General features: G+C 39.6%; 1 protein-coding gene across 1 annotated transcript; it reads left to right on the top strand.

Annotated features, from left to right (window-relative positions):
• The first annotated feature begins 8,208 nt into the window (after positions 1-8,208).
• Positions 8,209-12,089, top strand: LOC110292560 (major urinary protein 5). The gene is made up of 7 exons (XM_021159925.1): positions 8,209-8,362; positions 8,701-8,834; positions 9,604-9,677; positions 10,296-10,406; positions 10,749-10,850; positions 11,015-11,060; positions 11,840-12,089. Exons 1-6 carry the CDS (start codon positions 8,261-8,263, stop codon positions 11,038-11,040), a joined length of 549 nt encoding a protein of 182 aa, XP_021015584.1. The 5' UTR covers positions 8,209-8,260; the 3' UTR covers positions 11,041-11,060; positions 11,840-12,089.
• The last annotated feature ends 805 nt before the right edge of the window (positions 12,090-12,894 follow it).

Raw genomic sequence — 12,894 nt, 5'->3', positions numbered from 1 at the left:
CAAGTGACCATAGGTGTGTGGGTTCATTTCTGGGTCTTCAATTCTATTCCATTGGTCTACTTGTCTGTCACTATACCAGTACCATGCAGTTTTATTACAATTGCTCTGTAGTAAAACTTTAGGTCAGGCATGGTGATTCCACCAGAGGTTCTTTTTATCCTTGAGAAGATTTTTTGCTATGCCAGGGTTTTTGTTATTCCAGATGAATTTGCTTCAGTTGTGTTGGGATCCCCAGGACTAGGTGGGGTGGAAGTGCTGCATTCTGATGATGGTGAGTGGTCTTGATTTCTGTTAGTAGGATTCTTACTTTCACCATCTGGTAAACTCTGGAGCTAGTTGTTATAGTTGTCTCTGGTTAAAGCTTGTTCCTCAGGTGATTATGTTAGCCTCTATCAGCAGACCTGGGAGACGAGCTCTATCCTTAGTTTCAGTGGTCAGAGTACTCTCTGCAGGCAAGCTCTTTTCTCTTGCAGGGAAAGTGCCCAGATATCTGGTGTTCGAACCTGCCTCCTGGCAGAAGTTGTGTTCCACACACCAGAGGCCTTAAGATCCCATGGAGGGTCCTGTGAGGACCTTGGGGGTGTCCAGAAACTCCACGCACATGGAACCCCAGTGCTGGAGTGGACCGGAAGGGACTTGTGCCTCTGATCAGGGCGGCTTCCTTGATTATTGCAGTCTCAGGTCCCGCATGATTGGATTGGAGCAGATGCTGTGTTCCACTCACCAGATGTCTTAGGATCCCGTGGGGGATCCTGTGTGGGTCCTTGCGGGTGTCCTGAGACTCCCTGGGCCAGGAACCCCGGTGCTGCAGTGGACCGGAAGGGACTTGTGCCCCTGATCAGGCCGGGTTTTCTGCTTCCTTAATTAATGCAGTCTCAGGTCCCCAAAATACTAAATTATTATCTCAAACCATTACTATTTTGATGATGTAAAAAATGAGATTATATGGCCAATTGTTCTTGTTTAAGGCTTATAATCTCCCTGGGATACAAATCTGCTGTGTCATTTCCTGAAGGGGTCTTGTCCAGGCAGTCCAGGATGAGTTCTTAAAGGTCCAAGGACAGTCCTTTAAAGGAACAGTATTTTCTCTTAACTTGAGTTGTATGTGCATAAACATTTGCTAAATTAGAGAATCAGCAGTTTCTAAAAAAAACAAACAAACAATTTCAAGCAATTGTAAGCATATATATATATATAATTGTAAGCATATATATATATATGCTATCAGTATACAAATTAAAAGTTGGTTTGTTTTTAACATTTCAAACACTGGCTACAGCACACAATTCAATTATCTGTGCTGAAGCAGGAGGAAACTCAACAGAATAAACATGTGATCCAATCATATATACTTCTCTCCCATAGAAGGGTGGTTTATAAATACAATAGATGTATTCTTTATGGGATGCATACATCAATTTACAGGAAATACAAAAGCACGTGTAGAAGCAAATTTTAACTTGTCTTTGGATAATGATTATCAATTTACCTAAAATTTACTATGCAATAGACCAAATATCAATATTCTGCAAAAAACAATTTAAATGCTGTTTGAAACAAGGAATAGATGTCTCGTCAGGATTTTAAGGCATTTTCTTAAAACTCCCTTCATGATTCTATCCTACAATTTTTTTTATTAACACCATGACAGCTTCATAACAGTATGTTAAAGTTTACTTGGAGATGTAGAAAGATCTTTTCACATTAATACTTCCTTTACCAAAGTATTGCTGTTGGCTCATTGAGTAACAATAACTAAATAAGCAGCTAACATTTGACTACCATTGATTACAATTGATAACAGTTGATTAGAGAAGCTTCCACAACTTTATGCAAGCTTTTTGTTTTTCACCAGTTAATTTGCATCTCCCTTGATAACATCCAACAAAGGCTTAAGTCCTCCTGTGGAGAGCTTAAGGTGAGTTGTTAGCCAATTAACATATCCTGGAAGCTTTTGAAAATAGTTTGAAGTAAGCATATCATCTTTTCTTTCTTGAATTTTCTGTACCACAGTTTTTCTAGGATATAACTGAGGCCCCAAATATTGAAAAAGATATTGCCTTTTGAATCTTTTCTGGAGCGACAACTACTCCAAAATTTTTCAAGCTTACTGTGTAAGAGCAAAAGTTTATAGTATATTTCCCATAAGGGGGAATAGTTAATAAAATCACTCCATATAATAAACAATATAAACTAAAAGATTTAAAGTCCTAGCTTCTTGTATTGAGGCAGAGACAAAAAAATTATCATTTTTTTAATTTACATAATGTAAGGCTATTAGACATACCTAGAGGCAAAACTTTCCAATGATCACAAGCTCACTAGAAAACAACCCCTTTACAATTATCAGGATGCAAAGGAAAACACTAAATTCCAAATCCATAATAATTCTATATGGAGTAGACAATCCAGATTGTTATGCCCTTAGAAGTTCCACAGTCTCATTGATCTTTCATAAATCTTAAGTTTAAACTTTATTTTTAACAGCACCTGGATAGGCCTGTAATAATGCTGTTTTGGCTTAAAAATCATTCCCTTAAGGCAAGGAGATGTGAGGCCCCAACAACTTCCCTAGGCAGGGTTTGAAAAACAAAAGAAATGCCACACAAGCTTTGCTAAGGCTGCTTTGAGATTTCATTAACTCAAATGTCAATATTTCTTAATCTGAGCCTTTGTCCTGAGGTCTGGCCCAAGGACTAACCCTCCTGCAGCAAAAAGATTCCAGGGGAGCAATTCTACTGTCTGTCTATGCCTCTAAGTTTTGGACAGTCTTTCCTAAGATGATTTATAATTAAAACATTCCTATAGCTGTAGTGTTGTGAAAACATTGCTTGTAAATACTGTAATATTGTTGCAAGACAGCAACAATAGGCAAACACTGATTTTATGAGGGTCCAATATCTGCAAAAGTACAAATACATCCAGATAAGTCTGTCTTGGTTTCATATGGCTTAATGGCCACAGAGAACTGCATTAGAATTCTCATAAGACAATTGTGAGGTAAAAAAAAAAAAAAAAAAAAAAAACTGCTTGAGAATCTCCAGAAATTCTGCTAGCTATTTATTAACATTTCCAAAACCTTGAAAATGTTATTCAGGAGTCTGTTTGATTCCAAATAAATTCACAGAGAGATCTCTCTTCCATTCTTGGGTGATTAAAATTTGATTCTACCACTGTATCCAATAAAGCTTGTGTAAAAGGGGCAGCAGGCCCATATTGGCCCCAGCTGGTTTTAATTTTCATTACTCTTGCAATCTCCTTAATTACAAAATATGGGTGAGTTAATAATCCTGAGCTTGCAATCAAATTGCAACCTGCAGCCAATGGAACACTGGCAATTTTAACCATAATTTTTAAGATTCTTTTCAATATTAGAGCATAATCATAAATTTTGGAAAGCAAAACCCAATTTTAAACTATCCATTCTCTTTAAATTCAATACCAAAAAAATTACATTCATGTTACGAAGTTTGGCTAACAATTTTGATATAGGAATGCATTACAGTTCAACTTTTAATGCTTCATTAAGGGACATTGTTTTAAATCTTATCTCTTATAAGTCTAGTTTCTTGGACAAGAATTACATAAAATATTATCCCAAATTAGAAGTATCTTTAGAGGCCTGATTTCCTGGGCTGGTTCATGCCACATGCTGTTTAAAAAGACAACAACCCTGAGTTATCAGTTTTAAGCTAACCTTCTTATTACCAGTGTCACACTTTTATAATCATACCCAATACCTTATAAGCCAATACTCTATAGCCAAGACATGAAGAGCATGTTTATACCTTTAAGACCAGTCACAAACCAAATGAAGCACCTACACAAATCTTACAATTTTATACCAAAGAATTTTTTCTTTTCTAGGTATAATTTCAAGAGAAAAAGCAATTTGTCATTTGTTGAACCCAATAATCACAACTGCACAGATTTTTCTAGTGAAAAAAAAACTATCAGCTTCTTTGCCTTAGAACTAAGAAGCAGCTGGCCCCTCTAAAAAACAGCTTTTCAGCAGGGCCTCTCCTGCTGCACTTGACTCCTGGCTAAGGGTGCTGGGCAACTTAAATCAGCCACCACTGTGCAACTGAGACTGAATCAAGGATGTATAGCCAGTAGATAAAGTTTTAACCATGTTGTTCTTTTCAACATGAAACATAGAACAGCAGTCATTCAAACAATGAAACAAAAACAGACATGAGTTGACACATGGACAGATTGGTACACCAAACACATACAATACAGAGAGAGTAGAAAACTTGATGTAACAAGAACTAAGAATGGCTCCTGTAGGGACCAGAAAGCAGGACATCTCCTGATGTCCTTCTGTCCCTGAGAGAGCTCTAAAATCCATTTTCCTTCTCTCTCTCTCTCTCTCTCTCTCTCTCTCTCTCTCTCTCTCTCTCTCTCTCTCTCTCATGCCATTTGTATATCTAGCATCTCCCTTTTTGGTGTGTATATTTATTTTATTTTATTTTACTTTATTTTATTATTTTGATCTCTACTCCTTTTCCCTGATGCAGTTCTTGACTGTAGACAAATGCCTGTTTAGAATTCAGTGTTGGGACAACTCTTACTCAGTCTAGCCTGTATCCTTTTTGCAACCTTGCAGTCAACAGTCTTCAAAAGATAAAATTTATAGCACTAACATTACTGCTGTATGTTGCTTACCATGCAGGATACCATCTTCTGTTTTCTGTGGAGCCTGACCAAGACAGTGTCCCTCAATCAGTTTTTCTGTATTTTGGTCCCCTATTCAGGCACAAACTCTACTGACAGTGAAAGAAAGATGAAATTTCAAGACCTGTAAGTCATGTAAAGTACTCAGAAATTGCTGGTTGTTTGGGAGCCTAGAGGCTGCCTGGGGCTGAGAACAAAGAAGAACAGACAGGGCTGTTGTTAAGACATTCCTAAGAACAGCTTGACTGTAAAAATGAAGAAAAAAAAATGCAAGGATGCAGGCAAGGCTATCTTGTCTGGGTCACCACCACCTGGCTGCAACCTCCCCACTGTCTACTGCCCCTTGAAGCCAGGTAAAGTCATACATCAACTGGTTGCTATGTGAACAAAGATAAGCCCCCAGCCCACAGGAACAAAGTCCTGATGCCCTTTTGCTGACATGTAATCTTTCTGTTAATGTTTGAATAAGCCAATAGTGTGTTGCTATGCTGAATTCCACACCCCTAAGCCCCTTACCCCATTAAAAACCCCTAGTTTTCGAGCCTTGGATCGAATCCACTGTCTCCTGTGTGAGATACGTTTCGACTCAGAGCTCTGTCAGTAAACTGCCTCATGTGTTTACAACAAGAAAGGATTCTCATATTTCTTTGGGTTCTCTTTCTCTCCCGAGGCTAGAGTGGGGGTCCCCAAAAGGGGGTCTTACAACAGCAGCCACAGGTTACTGGGTTCCTGAAAGGAAAACTGGAGATGGATGGAAAGGACAACAAGAGAAATAAGGAGCCAAGACAAAGTTCTCTGATCAAGGCTCAATCTTTAATGTATGGCACTGAGTATATATGGGAAAACCCAAGGACCTATGCCTTTGTTTAGGCTGGGTTCTATTGCTTGTTTCAGTTAGATTGAGTTGCAAAATAGGCACTTCATCAGTTTAGTGGGTGGGCAGTTCTCAGTTGTCTGACAGGAAGATATAATTGTATCAAAGCAAGACATGTAGCTACAGTGTAGTAGACTTGTTAAGGCAGTTTAAGGCTGGGGGGTGGGGTGGGGTCACACTCTGACACTGACACAGCAGGTGTTTCAGAACTAATGTTGAGCCAATGTGAGCAATATGTTCTCTCACTCTGGCTGCTAGAGAGACTACAGAATATTTCCTCTCTGGGACATGAATCAAATTACCCTGTGTTCATTGATGTTCTTCTTGGCTCCAAATATACCTGACATCATGAATGTGTCCACGGGCTTTCTGAATGAGTTATTTGTTCAGTTAGTTGAGACAGGTCAAGGTCATTAAATCATTTTCCTATGAGTCAGTTTCAGAAATGCTATCTAATTACAACTGGTCTGTTTATTGGTTACACGTAAACTCCTTAATACCCATGCACAAACACTTTGTCTAGTCAATTCTTCACCGCTTGAGCTTTTCAGTCATATGAACAGTCTACACACGCTAAGGAGTGTTAACATGCTTAGTGACAGGGAAGGTGCCTCAGCTGAAGTCAGTAGTGGAAGGTACTCATTGCTGCTTTCTGCTGTAAAAGCAACTTCAAGTTCATTACTAGAAAAGCAATAGTCCATAGCCACATGAGGTGCAACAACCCATAATCAGAGCATTCAGGAGGCTGGAGCAGGAGGATTGCCACAGATCTAAGACCATTCAGAACCTCAGTGTAAGCTCAAGTCCAGCACAGCGCTCACATTAAAAAGCTGGTCATAGCTCCTATTAACCCCAGAACTGGGTAGATGGTAGAGAATGGAGGATTACTGGGACTTAGTGCCCAGCCAGCCTATCTGAAACACACTAATTCCCAGATTCAGAGGAAAACCCTGTCTCAAGGGTATAAAGTAAAAAGAGATAGAGGGAGGCAATTGGTGTCCTGTGCTGACTTCTGCATATACTAGCAAAGGAAGAAGCATGTGCACATGTGTGCAGACACCATAATCAACCAAAAAAGAAAGAGGGTAGGAAGAGGAGAAGGAGGAAGAGGGGGAGGAAAAGGAAGAGAAGGAGAAGGAGGAGGAGGAGGAGTGAAAAACATGATAATCCCCTTGAAGAGTATCCACCAAAAGCTTGTAGACCAAGAGAGAGCAGGTTGTCATGCCTCATTCAGTCTCAAGCCACACCAATTCCTCAGTATTTTAAAGAAACCCATATGCAGTTTCTTTGCTACTAACTGCCACTCTGACATAACTGGAGCTCTACAGCACTGTTTATTCCTCTTTCTCCTATTTACTCACCCCCCCCCACCCTGCTTCATGGTAAACACATCCTGACCTGTGTAGTAGAGTTAATAAGAACAAAGGCTCCTGAGTTAGAGAGTCTTGGATTTAAATCTAAGTTCTCACATTGACTGACTATATGACCTTATGCAGTTACTTAATCTTTCTGAGTCTTAACTAATACTATGGTAAGAAGAATAAAATAGTGCATACCATATAAAGCTGATTGAAAGTTGAAATAAAGCATATAAAGTACTTGCCTCCTTCTTGAATTCTTTATTTCCCCACATCAAACACTAGTTTATGCTTCTAGTTCCAGGGTAAATGAAATATCTACTGATATAAAATATGTTCCATTGTAACTGTATGCCTTTGGAAGCATGATTTTTGGCGTGATTTCTACTTGGATGTCCATTAGAAAATATGACTTTGAACAGTACGTGTATTTTTCATTAATGATGAAATTATGTCCAGTCATTTGAAGTCCAACGTTCTCAAAGGAAAACATTTGTTACAACCTGGCTACTGACAATAGTCTGGTTTATGAGATCAGTGCTAGCTGTACAAAGGTTGAAGCATTTTGGGCAGCAATCACCTTAGCCTTGAAAGACTTTTCTTGATAATATTTTAAAATTAAGATTTACTATTTTTATGTGTATGTGCATATGCACCATATGAGTACAGGAGGCAACAGGGGTTAAAAGAAAGTGTGTGGTTTCCTTTTACTGAAATAGAGTCAGTTTTAGGATGCCATGTGAGTGCTCGTAGATGAACCTGGATCCTCAGCAAAAATAAGTTTCAAAGAATCTGACTCCTTCTTCTGACCTCCACTGCACCAAGCCTGTGCATGGTACTCAGATACACATGTAAAACCAATGTTCATACACATGATTTATAAATGAATTTTTTGCTAAAATTGAATAACCCAACTTCTTTCACACTCAAGTCTTTTAAAAGATTCTCTACATGTTTGACCTTCCAGTTCAGTCCCTACCCCCTCCAAAACTGGATTTCTGATTCCAAGCCAGATCCAAAGTTGCATCTAGTTCCAGATGGCAGCTCTCTTGAACACCCACTGTTTTCTTGGGAATGTGTTTTGAGAAATGAAAGACTACTAAATTAATCCATAGGTGATCAGATTGCCAAGTTTGAAAAGGGCAGGAACAATCCTTGGCCTCTCATCAATAAATGAGAAAACATTCCACAAAGCCTGACAGAGGTATAGCAGACCCATACAGGAAGAAAAAAAAAACCGCTAACCCCAGAGCGTATATAAGGACAAGTTAAGGAGCTGGGGAGTATAGTGTAGGCACCGTCATCTGAAAGACCTGGTCCAGAGAGACAGACAGTTCTATTCCCTACCAAAATGAAGCTGCTGCTGCTGCTGCTGCTGTGTTTGGAACTGACACTAGTCTGTGTCCATGCAGAAGAAGCTAGTTCTGAGGGACAGAACTTAAATGTAGAAAAGGTATGATCAGTGAATAGTAACTTCTGACTCAGAATGTACTTTGGGGAACTCTTGAGTCCAAGTAGGTCCTTTGAGGGGATGGGTATATTGCCCCAATCTATTAGAAAAATGAATGGCTAGAAACATTGAGGTGAGACCTGCTATTCAGATCTAACAATGATTGGGGACCCCTGTTCTCACTTAGAGGAAGGGACAGTATGCTAAGTATTGTGACAACTGGCATGAGATCTACCCCTGTGTATGCTCAGACCCTAACCCATAGGCTGGAGTTCAAGTGGAAACATGTGCATGTGGTATCCCTGCTCCTTCTCCCTTAACCATTTGCTTATCTATTACAGATTAATGGGAAATGGTTTTCTATTCTCCTGGCCTCTGACAAAAGAGAAAAGATAGAAGAACATGGCAGCATGAGAGTTTTTATCGAGTACATCCATGTCTTGGAGAATTCCTTAGCTTTTAATTTCCATACTGTGTAAGTGAGATGCTCTTAGCTGAGAAAGAAGAAATGAAAACCTGGTATGGTCTCATGCCTACACATATGGGGTTGCAAGGAGAGATGCCTCTCCGTATGGACATATGTACACACATACTGAGTCTGTATCCAAAACTAGAATGATCCATGTGACACTGAACCAAGATCTCATAACCAGGGATTTTTCAAAAGTCAGAGACAAGAGTTGGTGACAGGAATTAATTCACTAAGAGTTCTATATGGAAAGATCAGAGACACTTCTGAAACCACATTAATGACACAGTATGTCACAAGTTAAGATTATGTGATCATGAATTATATTTTTCTTACTAGTTGTTAGTCAAAGAAATCCAAACATTTCTACTGGCGTTTTCCTGCAGTAAAGACAATAATAATAATTCTCCTCTGTCGATCTGGGAACAACATCATGTAACATTACAGAGTGCTAATTTGAGGCAGATGGTGGACATCTAGCTGATAATCTACACCACTGGCTGAAGCACAGCACTGGTGAAACTGGGAAGTAGTTGCAGTTGTAATAAGTATGAGAAGTGATTGTCGTTTTTCTTTTTTTTTTTAATAATAGGCAAATTTGTGATTGTTAAAGTATCTGATATAAATAAAATAATGTAAATGAATGCATTTTGCTAATTTTACAAAAATATTCAAAAGTTAAATGGAATCAGATACTGGAGATAAATATAGTGTAGTGGATGAAGTAGCCAGCAAGATCAAAATCCCTTACACACCAGCTCACTCTGTTTTACAGTATAGATGAAAAGTGCACTGAAATATATTTGGTTGCTGACAAAACAGAAAAAGCTGGTGAATATTCTGTGACATGTGAGTATATAAAATGTCTATATATCTATCCACAAGATGATTAGTAAACCTTAATACCTTTAGTGTACGTGTGTGCGTGCATGCGTGTGTGTGTGTGTGTGTGTGTGTGTGTGTGTGTGTGTGTGTGTGTGTTTTGCTGGATTTTGAACTCAGGAACTTGCACCTATTAGTCAATTGGTGTCATCTAATAGCTAACACCCTGTGGAAGGCAATTAGGATAAGTAGGGAGACATGGAATCTATCTGATACTGCCTGGTGAGTAGCAGAGGTGGACATTGCTCAGGGTGTAGCAGCAGATATTTGATACAGCAAGCTTATAAAATATAGAATCATGTTGCTTGAAGCTGCTGAGGGAGGTAAGCAAGCCTAGGAGAAGATGAGAGAGTGGTGTGCCTATGGCTGACTGTTCACTAGTGGTCTGTACCTCTCAAAGTCCCTTTTCTTAAGGGTTACTTCTTGAAGTTCAAAATCTAAAGACAGAAAGGCTCAGACACTTCACCCATCTCTTCCAGGATATGTATATTAATGATTTTATGTTTGAGGTAAAACAAGAAAAGGGTTTCCAGCATTTCCTACAGAACATAAGAATTTCTGAGCCACGTCCCATTTCCTCCACAGATGATGGATTCAATACATTTACTATACTTAAAACAGACTATGATAATTATATCATGTTTCATCTCATTAACAAAAAGGATGAGGAAACCTTCCAGCTGATGGAGCTCTATGGTAAAGTATTTTCGCAAAAACATTGACGTTGGGGTGAAAAAGGAATAAAGAATCTCTGGTTTTAATATGGTCTTCCCAGCTTGGGCCTGCCCCTTTGTCACCTCCTGAAGATTGATGCTCACCTCCATCAGCCCTCAAGCATAGTGATGGAAGCACTCTGAAATCTCTCAGTGTGACAGAAGGATATTCTATAAATGCCAAATCCAGGATAGATCATACCCATTCCTGTCAATCATGTTGGCAACCATTTCCCATCCTTGTGGGGAAGCCCTTGTCCCCTTACTCAGGCTGTGGTCAATGTACAAGATGCAGCTGCTACACTCAAAGTTGTTCTTCTCACAGGTCGAGAACTAGATTTGAGTTCAGATATCAAGGAAAAGTTTGCAAAACTATGCGAGGAGCATGGAATCATTAGAGAAAATATCATTGATCTAACCAATGTCGGTAAGTCAGGATTCATTTATTTTTCTCATCCAGAATATTTTATCATAGAGGAAACAAACCCAGTTGGCTACTAGTTATTTTTGAATGCTTGAGAGTTCTATCTTTTCTCTTGGGGAAATAAAGTAGATCTGGTACCTGAACGTGTTCTTGTTCTCACACTATAGATCGCTGCCTCCAGGCCAGAGAATGAAGAATGGCCTAAGCCTCCAGGTAGGCAATATCCAATGAGAGCAAGGAGGGGCTTGGTGGTCATGGAGAGGCCCTTCCAAAAGTATTAGCACTGTGCGCTCAAATTACAATAAAAATAGTTTGATAAGGAATCTTTGAGGACAGCTTGAAAAGTGGCTTTGAATTATCTGGATTTGTGAACTACTTTGAGCTTTGAAGTAAAGTGACGCAAGCATTTAGGCAAGAAAACAAAGATGTGAGTTTTACCTGGTTGATGTATGGTTGTGTAAAAAAGGCTCAGCAATGGGTTCAATATCATTAACAGACAGAGTAGCAGGATGTGGTATAGCTGCTCTTCAGTGTCTGTGGTCCCCCTCCATTCCACTCTAGATAATAACATCTTAATCTCAACTCTGTACAACCTTGGCTTCTTACCTGGGAGTGGATGTACCTGATCACCACTTCACAACCAGTCTGGAGAGCAGACTCCTATTGCCCTTCCTTCTCATATAGTCCAAGACTTCACTCATATAATGTGTGAAGTCCTTAAATGTAGCCAAGGGTTTATCATTATTCCACAACTCTCCTAACGTTTTTCAGAGCTTCTTATGACAAAAGTTGTAGAAACAAGCCTCAGATTCCATTACAGTCACTTATTCTGACTTTCATCCCTGTGTTCTGGCAAATAATAAAAGTTAGATTGCAAGGGAAGATCCATTTCTTGATCCCCTTTATTCTATATAATAGAATATCTCTCTGTCCTGAAGTCAATCTAAGAAGTGCTTAATGAGTTTCTGTATTCTTCTTCCTGGCTTACACAGTGTTGTGTGGAGACTTCTCACCAGGACTCCAGCATCATCCCTTCCCTTCCATACAGCATCGGGTGACAAGTTCTGTGATCTGGTTCCATCATGTTTCACAGAGAAGTCCAATCCTGGTCTCTCCAGCATATTACCTAGGATAACTCAACAAGAATCAAAAACTATCTTTAAATTTCTCTTTGACACACCCATGACAATTCTCCTTGAATTTCTTCCTCTTCCTGTTCAATAAATGATTACACTTGCACTTTAATATATGTCTCTGTGTCTAGAAAAATGTGTAGCTTACAGTGAGTGAATGAGGGGTCCTCCTTAGTCCTGTAATCAAGATCCTTCCTTATGACCCAGAATGTAACCTGAGTTTCAGGATTTTGCCTCCCCTGCAGCAATCCCAAGCCCTGATGAGTACTGCCTGCTCTTTAGCTCTCCTGCTTTAGTGCTTTATGAGGACCATGGGAGCAGGACACTTGCTGCATGATTCCTCCATCCATAGTCTCTTTTCCAACAGAGCATAGGAGAGACACATATTTCTACAGCTATGCCTGCACAACATATTTCAAGACATGGCAAAGAGGTGGGATAAAGTGGTGGAGGTTTGGTAATTAGAAACCCATTGGATTCAGAGAAAAATGTATCTAGCTTCCCATAACATACTCTAGCCTCTAGATCAAGAGATTAAATTGGTTCAACTAAGGACACATGAAATGAGTTCTTGCTGTAATATACTAAAAGACAGCAAAACACTATTGAGAAACCCAAGCTTTTATGATGAAATACTTCCCTCCCCATAACTGCCCAGATTAGGGGTTGGGGGCGTCCCAGTCATTTCTGACCAAAGCCTCCTAAGTAGCTTCACTTACATCCATGGACAGCCATGCTCAGTGTTTTAGTCAGGGTTCCTATTCCTGCACAAACATCATGACCAAGAAGCAAGTTGGGGAGGAAAGGGTTTATTCGCCTTACACTTCCATACTGCTGTTCATCACCAAAGGAAGTCAGGACTGGAACTCAAGCAGGTCAGAAAGCAGGAGCCGATGCAGAGGCCATGGAGGGAT

Source organism: Mus caroli, chromosome 4 (genome assembly GCF_900094665.2).
Source record: "Mus caroli chromosome 4, CAROLI_EIJ_v1.1, whole genome shotgun sequence".
Classification (NCBI taxonomy): Eukaryota; Metazoa; Chordata; class Mammalia; order Rodentia; family Muridae; genus Mus; species Mus caroli.
The sequence above is the reverse complement of the archived record's forward strand: the minus strand, read 5'-3'. Positions and strand labels throughout refer to the sequence as shown.

Coding starts and splice junctions, on each gene's coding strand:
- LOC110292560 (XM_021159925.1), top strand. CDS start 8,261: ATGAAGCTGCTGCTGCTGCTGCTGCTGTGTTTGGAACTGACACTAGTC. Junction 8,835..9,603: donor GCTTTTAATTTCCATACTGT/GTAAGTGAGATG, acceptor TCTGTTTTACAG/TATAGATGAAAAGTGCACTG. Junction 9,678..10,295: donor TGGTGAATATTCTGTGACAT/GTGAGTATATAA, acceptor TTTCCTCCACAG/ATGATGGATTCAATACATTT.